Genomic DNA, 12,310 nt, shown 5'->3' on the forward strand with positions numbered 1-12,310 from the left:
GAGGGGTGGCTGATGTATGCCAGGGCAGTGTAGGTTGTGGGCATGGCACACAGGGATGTGTGCCATGTCGACTCTCTGTTTTGTCTTGTATCCAGACACTCAGCCTGCAAGAGCAGTGTGTGTGTGTTAGGGTACAGGGCCTCTAAGGGTGGCACAATGAGTGCTGTAGCCCTTAGAGGCCTTCCCTGGCCACAAGGCCCTGGGTACCTAGGGTACCATTTACCAGTAGCTGACATGTGGCCAGGGTTTGCAAATTTGGGTTTTGGCTGTTAGGCAGTTTTTAGGGAAGGAACACAGGCCCTGGGCACCTGATTGGCAGGAGCCCAGGGCACAACAAGGAAAAGTGCATCAGCTATTAGGCAAAAAGGGGGGGGGGGGCGGGGTTACTGCAACAGAAACCCACTTTTTTACATCCACTTCCCAAGTAAGTCCTGGTGCATTCCCCACCACTCCACTGGACAGGGAATCCAAAAGGCTGGCTAACTTGGGAAAGACCATGTTTTCTTCTGAAGCCTGGCACTGCGGTTGGCAAACACTGCATGCCCTTAGGGCCAGTAATCCCGTTCACTCAGGGTCTTGCTTGTGCAGGTGCTGCCCATGGCTTCGGAGGAGGTTCAAGCCATTGTTTCCCAGCTGTCATTGACAGGAGCAGTGCAGCTAAGTTTGCCATATGCTTTGGGCTGGATACGACCGACTCACTAGGCAGAGCGGTTTTATTGTCAGTGGCCACTAAGGTTCCACACTAGGTTGAAAACCACTGGCTTTTCAGAGTTGTCCAGGACTAGCTTATGGACATTCCCTTTGATGGCTCCCGTCAGCAGAGCTACGGCCAAGTCCTTGGGCCCTTCCCAACCCCAGTCCTTCTTTTGCTCCTTTTGTAGCCACGGAAGGGGCTATCAGCCGCTGCTCTACCTGCCCAGCCATCACTGTGCGCAAGTTTCCCAGCCCCTGCGTGGCTGAAGACGCGATACCCACACACCTCGTGGGTCAGGTAGCTAGAGATCTGGCCTGTCCACCACTCTCCTCCTGGCAGCTGCATTCTCCAAACCTCTTTAGTTTTCTTTACGACCATCATGTGGACACAGTGGGAGGCAGGATACGCGATCACCTGCACCTCTGAAAGTCGATATCATCCGACCACTGGGTTCTCCAGATTGTCCCAAGAGGCTACTACCTTCCCTGTGTGACTACCTCGTCCATGTGTGCCACCCACTTGCGACAGGCTGACGGAGAACCATATTTCCTTACACCACCAGGAAGAGTACTCTTTTGGCCAAGGGAAGCATTGAGTGGGTGCTGGCATCCGAAGTATGTCGTGGTTGCTATTCCTGCTACCTTTTTGAGCTCAAGAAGGACGGAGGTCTTTGTCCTATCCTAGACCTGCACCCTTTAAATTTTATCCTGATAAAGGAGAAATTCAAAATGCTCAAGCACGCTCAAGTCCTGTCATTCATGGACCCGGGACACTGGATGATAGTTTTGGACTTGCAGGACGCATATTTCCACATCACCGGCCTGCCTGCCCACAGACATTACCTGTGGTTCACGGTAGGCCACAAGAACTTTCAGTTCACCGTGCTCCCATTTGGCCTTGCTAGTGCCCCTCTGGTGTTCACTAATGGCGATGGTTGCAGCTCATCTGCGTAGATCGGGGCTGCCTGTCTTTTCCTATTTGGACAACTGGCTGTTGAAGGCAGACTAGCCCCAGAAGATCATCTCCCATCTCCAGACTACTGCGGACATTCTGCACTCGCTGGGGCTCACTTTAATCGTGCTGACGTCACACCTGTCGCCGTCTCCGATGCTCTCTTTCATCATAGCTGTTCTGTACAAAGTGCAGTTTCTGGCTTAGACTCCTGAATGGCGAGTCCAGAATATTCAGGCTATGATACCGATGTTTTAGCCTCTATCCTGGATTTCGGTGAGACTGACTCGGAGGCTGCTGGGTCTCATGGCCTCCTGCATCCTGCTTGTGACACATGCCCGCTGGCAGATGCGGGCTCTGCAGCGGGACCTGAAGTTCCAATGGGTGCAGCATCGGGGGAATCTTTCTGACATGGTCCAGCTCTCGGAGGACACTGCAGAAGATCTTCAGTGGTGGTTAACATACCGCGATTAGGGCAGTGGTAGACCCTTCTCCCTTCCCCAACCAGATCTGAGAATATTCACTCCTGGGCTGGATAGGCCATCTGGGAGAGGTGGAGATCAGAGTCCTCTGGTCTCTCGCTGTATCCAGGCTCCACCTTAACCTATTGGAGCTCCGAAAGATTTTTACTGGCAGTGAAAACCTTTCTACCCTCCATCATGGGAAGTCTAGTGCAGGTATTCACGAACAAAACTATCGCCATGTGGTAATGCAACAAACAAGACGGGTGGAGTTGTGGGCCCTTTGTCAAGAAGGCCCTACATCTCTGGACATGACTGGAACGTCAAAGTATTTCCCTGGTGGTTCAACGCCTGGTGGGATCTCTGAAAGCCAGAGCGGATGAACTCAGCCGAAGATGCTTAGAGGTTCACAGATTACATCTCCATCTGTAAGTGATGGAAGGTCTCTTTCATCAGTGGGGAGAACCGTAGTTAGATCTGTTTGCCACCGCTGAGAACACAGTGTCAGCTGATTGCGTGCTGCAGCTTCCAAGGCTATCGCTCAGTCATCTGTCCAATGTCTAATGTCATCTTGGCAGCCAGATGTCAGTCATCTGTCATCTGCCTAATGTCATCTTGGCAGCCAGATGTTCCTCCACCAAGATGGTCAATGCCTGCTGTTGGGGCAAGTTTGTGGCATGGTGTGCAGAAAAACAGGTTGACTCCCTCCCCCCCTCCCTTTCTTCTCCCCTTTCTTTGGTTCCCTTATTTATTCTTCCTCTTGCCCAGCAGGGCGCTGCTTTTGGCACCTGAAAAGGCTATCTTTCTGCCATTTCAGAATTTATGCGGTTGCTAGATCAGCCATCCCTTTTCTAGTCGCCTACTGTACACAGGTTTCAGAAAGGTCTACAACACGTTACCACCTTCACCCTTTATCATACCTTAGAGAGGGACCTACATTTAGTCTTTACTTTTCTGATGTGCACTCCCTTCGAGCTGATATACAACTGTTCTATCAGGCTCCTTACTATCAAGACTGCTTTTCTAGCGGCAGTAACATCTGCCCATAGGGTCATTGAACTCCAGGCTTCGTCATCTCACCCACCACACATCAACATGAGAAGCTGGCTCTTCGTACTAGGGCTTCCTTTCTGCCGAAGGAGGTCACTCACTTTCATGTAGGCCAGTCCATCACCCAGCCTACCTTTTATGCTCCGCCTCATCCCTCTAAGGATGCGGAGCGGTTCCACTGACTGGACCCAAAAGGAGCATTGTCGTTCTACCTTGACCGCACAAGTTTCGTGTGGGCGCCCAACTCTTCATGGCTTATGTCTGAGCCAATAAAGGGAAGGCGGTACATAACGACACTATCTCTTGATGGATCGTGCTTTTTTTTTTTATCAAAATCTGCTACGCAGTGACGCAACCCCTTGAGAGCTTGTGTGCTCATTCCACCAGAGCCAAGGCTGCGACTACTGTGTTAGCACGCGGAGTCCTGGTCTTGGAGATCTGCCAGGCAGCAACGTAGGCATCTCCAGCAAACTACCTAGCGGGGTTACTGCAATATTTGGTATAGTGGTGTGACGAGGGACAGAATACGTAAAACGGCTGTTGGGTCTGGTATGGGGAAAGTGGGCGACTGATCGTGGGGGTCACAGATACCGAAGGATTGCCTCTTTGTGGTAAGACAAGTGGCTGAAGCATAGGAGGTGGGGGGTCAAAAGTGTCTTGCGCAGAACCTTATGTGCAAAAATGATACCCCCCCATGGTGGGGTCACCTTTCAGATGGATACAGAATATTCTGAACGTGAGACCGTGGATGGACAGGGGGGAGGGATGCAAGAATATGGGTGATCTATACATGGATGGTGTATTTAAAATGTGTGCAGAGGCGCAACTGATGTTTGGTGTTCGCCCAAGGCAGTGCGTACAGTATGGCAAATAGTCCAGTATGGTTCGGGAGAGCTGGACAGATTTCTCACAGGAATCAACAGAATCACAGACCCACAAACTGATATTTGATCATCGGGGATGGAGCAGAGGTCTGATTTTGGGGATAAATACCACGTTGAAAGCGGACATGCATCTATCTGCCATGCTTAAAGCCAGTGGCAGATGGGACGAGGTATTACCAGAGCCACTAACTAATGGGGAAAGGGCAAGAGCATGTGCACCGGTCCGAGAGGTGGCCAGCAATGCAATATTTAAGCTGACACAATTCTACTATCTGCATCAAGTTAATCTTACCTCACAACCATTACACAGAAAGGCACCTGACAAATCTCGGAACTGCTCCCGCTGTAATAGTACACTAGCAAAATTCCTACAATGACCTGGCATTGCATTGCCCCACAAGAATTCTGGCAACGGGTAGAGGATCCTTCTGGCTGAAAGACAACCTACAGGGGGCAGATAGACAGAGTACGCAATAAGAGACCGGCACTAAGCGTGAGACTAAGTACTCCATGAATAGAGCGATCGTGTTGTAACAAATGCATAGATCCTTTTTTCTGGTCGCCACCATACTATAGGATTGTTAATGATCTGTCTCTCTCCCACCCAACCGTCCCCCCCCCCCCCCCCCCCCACCACCCTTGAGGTGAGACTGTAATGAAACATCACCATGAGACTGGTGAACTTAGCTAGTTTGTTCTTGTAACTAAAAAGTAAAAAAAAAAAGGAAAAGCCAAATGGAACAGACAGTGTACTGCACATGTTCAACAACCTCTGCATGGTTTCAAAGGCTTCTAGACCTCGTGGTGTCACTCGTTTGTGATCTCTTTCAGCCTAGCTAAGAAACAAAATTCAGCAACATTACATTTTGTTTCCTGGAAAAACCTGTATGCCAGCCACTAGTACTTGCCTCAGATCATGATTTGGGGGGCTTGTTTGGTAATTTGAGTTAGCAAATAGAAGGTATCTTCATTCTTTTTAAATTCATGTTGACATTCTTGTTGCTATGATGGTCTTTTGAGAAACTGTTTATGTGAGCATAACAGATTAGTACATCGTGCAAGTCCCAGTTTCAAATCCACATTTGCTGCACATGTCCATTGGCAGAAAATGATGTGCAAATATTTAATAGGTGCCTCATAAAGGCTTTTATTCTATATTATCTTCTTTTACTAACAGTTCTTGGCATTTTACTATAGGCTTTTATTATGGATTGCACACATTGTACTGTCTCTTAATCACATGGTATTTTAATTGTATGTTTTTTTTAAATTTGTATTTCACAACCTTCTAATGGTTTTAATTAATCACACAAATCATTCATTCATTCATTCATACATAATGAAGCCCGAGACATATTTTCTTTTGGACCAATCCGTGTTACATATTTCCCTTTCGTTCGGAATTGCACTTGATTGCGACAGACTGAGACTGTTTATAAATTGGATTTTTGAAAAGCCCAGTGTGTAAAGTATCTCGTGATATTGCTGTGTTTCTTAGATCACGTTCTGCGAAGAGGAACGGAGTATCCTGACCCGCAGTACCAGCCCGTGGATCCCACAGCTGCAGTACTCTTTCCAAAACAAATCTCATCTCTATCTGGTGAGATCTAGTGGTGGTCCACTTTTCTTTCTTTGACAGTGCATTGACGCTCATGGGACTTAGCAAGACAATTAGCTTTTTTCCCGTGTTATTGGCTTGTGGAGGTGTGTGTATTGAAGGGATTGGTTAGCTTTAAATAGAAAAAACACAATCTTCATTGGATCGAAGAAGAGCCATTGTTAACTTATGCAATAAAAAGCTGCTATAGGACGCTGAAGAGATGGTGCTGCTCGATGAGTAAACTTGAGAGTTCGTCCGAGGGAAGTAAGTTCAATTTCCATGGTTGGCAAGAAGTGATCTGAGAGCAAAACATGGGAGATTGGCTGGTACCTGTGAGGAATCTGGGCTGTGCAAATGCGAAAGAAGCCACCACTTTTTGGGAGATAGGTATGACAGCGTTGAAGTACTATTCCCAACAGCAATTCGGGGACGTTTATTTAGAATATAATGACTTAAAGTCACTTGTACATCACACATAACAGGCCTAAACTAATATATCCTGTTCATTGTTTTCAGGTCATGGAATACCTACCTGGAGGTGACTTTTTGTCACTGTTGAACCGTTATGACGACCAATTCGATGAAAGCATGGCCCAGTTTTATATTGCTGAAATGGTCCTGGCCATTCACAGTGTCCATCACATGGGTTATGTGCACAGGTGCGTAAATTGCCATCTTTGATATTGTCCCGGCAAGAGACCTAAATAATCTACTTTAAACTTCTAAACCTTTGGCGAAACGGCAACATCAAAGTCACCTAGTGGACAAACATTTACTGACGGTTTGCTTTTAACTAGAGCACCTAGGAGTGGAGTCTCCAAAGAGAGGGAATCATACCCCTGGGCACCGCCTTCTTTCCCTCCTAGGGTGTACGGCACCTCCACTCCGGCGATGCTATGTTCAACATTTTGACCATCAACATCAATGTTACTTTTGCCCAAACTACTCTCCTTCTCATTCAGGCAGATATTATGGTTGGGCTTCTGATTTTAAAGTGTTTTTCAACAAAATCTCGGGGGAAGCTGGTAGTCCCGCAGCTGGCCTGACAGACTTCTGCCTTTGCCCTAAAAGCAGAGGGAATCTTCTAGATTGTAACAAAAGTTACAGGTTTAGTCCTTTGATCGTCTGTGACTTCAACAGTGCTTTTAGCACTGGTGTCCTGTGATATCTTTAGCCAGCTTGCTTATTTTCTACATGAGCTACGTCTGGGATGAGTGGTAAGCATTATACTTATAAGTATGTGCTGGCACAGTGTTTTGTTGCATGTATGCCTGGAATTGAGTTTTGGGAGAGTGTGCTATGTTTATGTCAATGACTGACCTGGGCAAGAGGAATCTATGCATTTTCTGTTAATCACGCCTGCTTTGTTGATGACTGACTGAAGCCTGGTGCGATGATCATGGTGCAGTGCTAGCTGTATAACGCGCTTGTGTGTTTGGCACTCAAATCATGTTCCTCTTTGGGTAATTGGCATGCCATGCTCCACTTTGAGTGGTTTGTACATTTCAATGTGTATGGTGAGTCACGTGCCACTTAAGTTGTAAACATGCTGTGCTCTAATTTGATGGATTTCCCGTGATTGGTGTCTGCGTGTGCAAGCTCAGATTGAGCAGTCCGTTTTTGTGCTCCTGACTGAACAAAGTTTATCCACATCCAACATGTAAGACCTGATTGAGTCTCCTTTCCGAGCATACATTTCACTGCAGAAGCCTTGATAAAAATACATTCTTGTCCAGTGAAGCCGCTACACTGGTGCAGCACTGTCCTGCAGCTTCCGTCCACAATTCCTATATTTTTTGGGGAACAACCTGTTTTCCTAATTGCACACACATTACAGGTCGATGTAATAATCTATGACACAAGTAAGTAATAACACAGGTACATCTGTATTCTGGGAGTAAAGGTTGGCTCCCTATTCTGGATGAAGGCTGCCACTCTGCAATAAGCATTGGCAAAGCTGTGGTAGGTCTTGTCTCTGGGTGCTTTTGGCTTTGCCAATGGTTTTTAACATCCCTGGTGCCGTGCAGCATGGCTTAGGAAAAAAACCTTTTGTTTAAAGTTGCTATGATGCGGCAGTCGTATCATTTTGTAGGCATGCGCACACACACACATGCTTGCCTTCTAAAAGACGTGTGACTTTAAAAAAATTTTTTTTAATCAAACTGGATTGGTAAATAAAAGTGAAAAATAAGGCTTAAACGAGTGTGGGTTGGGGTGGCAACTCGGGGCACGTCTGGTGGGTGAGAATAAGAAAGCAAGCCACCTGGGTGGGGAAAGCAATACAGAGGAAGGATGCAGGTAGAGGTGCAAAGAAAAATTAATAAGCCAGAGAGAAGGAGTATACCGGTAGGGGAAAGAAACAAGTAGGGTAGAGGTTGGAGAAGAGAAGTAACCGGTTAGAGAGGAGGGCAGGGATGGGGGAAGCAATAAGCAGGGCAAGGGTGGGGAGAAGAATCAACAGGCAAGAAAGTAACAGGGAATGGACTGGGGAGAAACAGATTAGGAAGCAACAGGATGGAGTGGACGAGTGCAACAAGGAGAAGGGCGGGGAGAAACAAATGGGCAACAGAAAGCAATGTTTCATGCCTTCAAAGAAATTACAGTTGACACTGCTTTACTAAAAATACAGCAGTGTAAATCAGGTTCTCCCCTCGACCCAGTTCCAGCTCAGGTGTTTACTTCCCTTGCCCCGGTTATTGTACACCCGCTCATCTCTATCTGGAATTCTTCTCTCGCCACAGGCATATTTCCTATTTCTTGGAAACAGGCCATGTTAATTCCTATTCTAAAGAAAACAGACGCTGATCCTTTAATCTATTCTAACTATCGTCCGATATCACTTCTTCCCAAACCAGCCAAAATATTAGAAAAGGTAGTGCAGGAACAGCTTACTGCCTACCTGGAGGCCCATAATCGACTCCACGACTCTCAATCCGGCTTCAGATCCGGCTACAGTACGGAGACTGCACTACTAGAGGTCTCGGAAACCATTAGGGAAAGCGTGGACAGAGGCGAGGTGGCCATGTTGGTACTCCTCGACCTGTCCGCGGCTTTCGACACTGTTTCACATGCCATACTGCTAGATAGACTCTATGAAGTTGGGATTCGTGATACACCATTAGCTTGGATTAAATCCTTTCTATCTAACAGAACCCAACAGGTATGGTGCAACACCTTTATGTCGAAAGACAAAAAATCCCTCAGCTGCGGAGTCCCTCAGGGGTCGGCGCTTAGCCCTCTCTTCTTCAACGTCTATGTCTCCCCTTTGGCAAACGTGGTAGAGGCCTCTGGAGTCAGAGTGCTCTCCTATGCGGATGATACTCAGCTTATCTTTTCCTTCAGAGACCACTCTGACGAAAGACTTTCCAATTTCAAAACCTGCCTCTCTAACATTGTATCCTGGATGACCTCCAATACTCTGAAGCTTAATACGGACAAAACCGAGGTGCTTTTTTTTTAACCAAAAATCTCCTCTCCCCCCATCTTTATGGTGGCCTTCAGAACTAAACCCTCCCCCCGCCCCGGTCAATATGGCCCGCAATTTGGGCTTCCAATTGGACAATGAGCTATCTGGCAAGACCCAAATCCTTAAAGTTACCTCAGCCTGCTTTGGCAAACAACGTATGATAAAAAAGATGTCTCCTTATCTACCTCGGGATTCCTTGAAAACTATCGTACATGCTCTCATCACATCCCACCTGGACTATTGTAATAGCCTCTATGTGGGGACACCAGCTTATCTCCTCCACCGACTCCAAATGGTCCAAAACGCGGCGGCCAGGTTGATTTGTAATATCCCTTACCGCCATTCAATCTCTCCCCATCTTAAGAAACTTCACTGGCTTCCGATCTCTTCTCGGATCCAGTTTAAGGCCCTGGTCCTTACCTTCAGGGCCTTGAACGGAAGGGGGCCAGGATATCTTAGACACAGGCTGAAGCAAGTTCACTCCTTCCGGACGCTCAGATCCAATCACCTTCGACTTCTGCTTCCCCCTAGATACCATAGAGCAAGGAGTGGTGGAAGAGCCTTTGCAGTAATCACGGCAAGGCTATGGAATGCCCTCCCTCTCCACATCCGTATGACTGACTCCGAATCCCTTTTTAGACGGAACCTGAAGACCTGGCTATTTGCTAGCTGCTAGCCTTTTTCTGCTTTTTACCGCTGTTGTCCGCAGCGCCGGGTCACCCCCGTTGGGGGTAGCCACGCGCTTAATCAAATGTCATATAATAATAATAATGCTGAGTGTAGAGAGAGAAGTATACAAGGCTGGCAGCTGGAAAACATGCACTTCTCATGGAGTGCTTGAAAAGCAAGCAGTGAAAGCATAAAAAACAGTCAACCAAAAGAAATGGTAGTGTCTATGCTCTGTGGGAGGGATACACACAAGATTGACAAGCTAAGAAACTAATAAGTAGCAAGCAAATGAGTGACAGGAAAGCCAACCGTTGGTAAGCAACGGACAGTCTACAAATTCAGTATGTTCTTTGTGAGTGCGCCATAAGTCTTGTAACAGACTGTGTTTGCTCTGTCTAGTTGGGAAGACCTAAAAAGCAATTTGTAATGTGGAGCACATGAAATATGAGCGTCTTTGTGTACCAGGATGGGCATTATAAAGTCTGTACCCTTGCACTAGAGACAGCAAAGGCTTTGCAACAAAATAGGTTGTAAAGTGGTAGTCTGTCAGAGGGGATCCTTTCGCTGGCACTCTGCATTTCATTGTAACGCCTCATGTTGCTCGACAACGCAAGTTCTTCCCGAAGGAGGGGAATCTCCTCCAGTTCCTTCCCTCGTCAGTGACTCTAAACCATGTCTAAGCGTTTAGTAGGGTGCCACACTTAATGTGAAAGTAAAGCGAGTTTTGTCTTGCACAAGATCTTTGCAGTGAGGTTTTTTACATGGTCAGATGTGCCTAGGTATTTTTCATTTTGGTGGTTGTCCCCCAGCCAGGCAGATTGTTTTGTGGACCGCATCGCTGGGCAAGTAATTTGGTGTTGTACAGTGCTGTGCATGTAAGGGCATTGTATGTTTAAGCTGACTACCGCAGTAGTTCTGAGATGTATATTGGTGTGGTGCACGGGGTGCTGGGTTCTTGTTGAGTGGGTTGTGTTCAGCTAACTGTAGTGCTTTTATTCCTTGATGTGCACATAATGATGTCCGGGAGGAAGGGTCAGGTCCGGTATGTTATACTGACCGTAAAAGCAAGCAAGGGATGACCGTTTTAGCTGAAGCTTGGCGAGTGTTCTTATGTATTGCTTTTTGCAACCACATGTGGACAGAGTGTTGCTGGCTGACCTTGCGCTCCTCAGGGTTCTGTGTGTGATGTCTGACCTGCTTCAGTTGGAGGGCGGAGACCAAGAGCTGCAATGAAGAGAGATGGTTGTGTTAGCAGTAGTTTACCAGCAGACGTGTCCCCATAGTGAGCAATGGCCATTGGAGGTGATTTAACTTTACTGAAGTCTTGCTCCTTTACACATGTACAGAGACATTAAACCGGAAAATATTCTCATTGACCGACTGGGACACATTAAGCTGGTGGACTTCGGATCATCGTCCCGACTGACCACTAATAAGACGGTAAGGAAATGCTTAGCCAGGACTTTAAAATTGTCAAGCACTAACTGGTGTCAAGTTGCTGCATTTCTTTAATTTGAAACAGTGGAGTACCAGAACTAGTGTAATGCATATAATGGGAGTGTAAACTGATACTCTGAGTTAGTGAGTTACTGCAATTCTCTATTTCAGGCACTGGGCTTAACCTGGGGAACATTGCTTTGTGAGATTTTGTTTACAGCGTCTATAAATGCATCAGAAGATTGTGTAGTTACAGACAGTGCTTGGGAGCTGCTTTGGAGGTGGAGGGCATTTTTCAAATTTAACAAATGCAGTGTGTGGTGTCTCTCTGGTGCTGTCTCAGCATATACTGGCTTCTTGGGTTAAGTCCATTTCTTTCCGCTCTTCTTTGCGATTTTTAGGTCCGGCTTCACAGTGCAGTTGTATGACCTATGAATACCATTTTTTTCAAATACACATAGTAGTAGAGTTCTGCTCTTCCCAGAGGAGTATTTCTCTCTCGCATCCTACTTTTGGTTGTTTAGTGTCTCATTCTGTCTGCTATGGAATGCCTGCATTGCAGTGCACGAGGGACTAGTTTATATCACAAAGTACACTGAATCCTCTTATAGTAACTTATTTATCTCATAGATGCAATGTGTACTGAAGGCATTTTTGATCTGTTTACTTTTTCGCTGCAGCGGGGGTTTTGATGCTTTAGTCAGAAATCGAAATGCAAGCCAGCCAGATCTATGGGGTCAGGCCGGCGGTCATTTCTTTTGCGCTATTCCAGTGCTGCTGTAGAGCGCTGCAGAGTATGCGTTTGATGATGGGCATATAGCTCCATCCATCATACAATGCCATTAGCAGTCGTCAATGTGTTTAAACTGCCCGCATCATAGACAGCTGTTTGTGTATAGAGATGACTGCGCCACAAGCAACAGCCCAGGTTTAAATGACTGTAGCAACCTCCTAGGATTATCCACAAAATTGTTTAATCCTTCAAAAAGACCGGATCTCAAAAATTTCCTTCTATATGTGGGGCCGAGGAGTTTATTAGAGCATTGATTCTAAGAGAGACGTAGTGGAAGAGAATTAAAAATCGATGTCATGTATTTT

The 12,310-nt window shown here is 46.6% G+C and overlaps 1 protein-coding gene across 6 annotated transcripts in view; it reads left to right on the top strand.

The window, feature by feature from the left end:
* CIT (citron rho-interacting serine/threonine kinase) overlaps nucleotides 1-12,310 on the top strand; it is a 1,313,172-nt gene that overhangs the window by 110,545 nt on the left and 1,190,317 nt on the right. For all 6 annotated transcript variants that reach the window (XM_085636268.1, XM_085636269.1, XM_085636271.1 and 3 more), the window contains exons 5-7: nucleotides 5,539-5,640; nucleotides 6,157-6,299; nucleotides 11,122-11,215. In XM_085636268.1, coding sequence (XP_085492394.1) covers nucleotides 5,539-5,640; nucleotides 6,157-6,299; nucleotides 11,122-11,215 — 339 coding nt within the window. The remainder of the gene's footprint in view (nucleotides 1-5,538; nucleotides 5,641-6,156; nucleotides 6,300-11,121; nucleotides 11,216-12,310) is intronic.

This window comes from Triturus cristatus, chromosome 11 (genome assembly GCF_964204655.1).
Source record: "Triturus cristatus chromosome 11, aTriCri1.1, whole genome shotgun sequence".
NCBI lineage: Eukaryota > Metazoa > Chordata > Amphibia > Caudata > Salamandridae > Triturus > Triturus cristatus.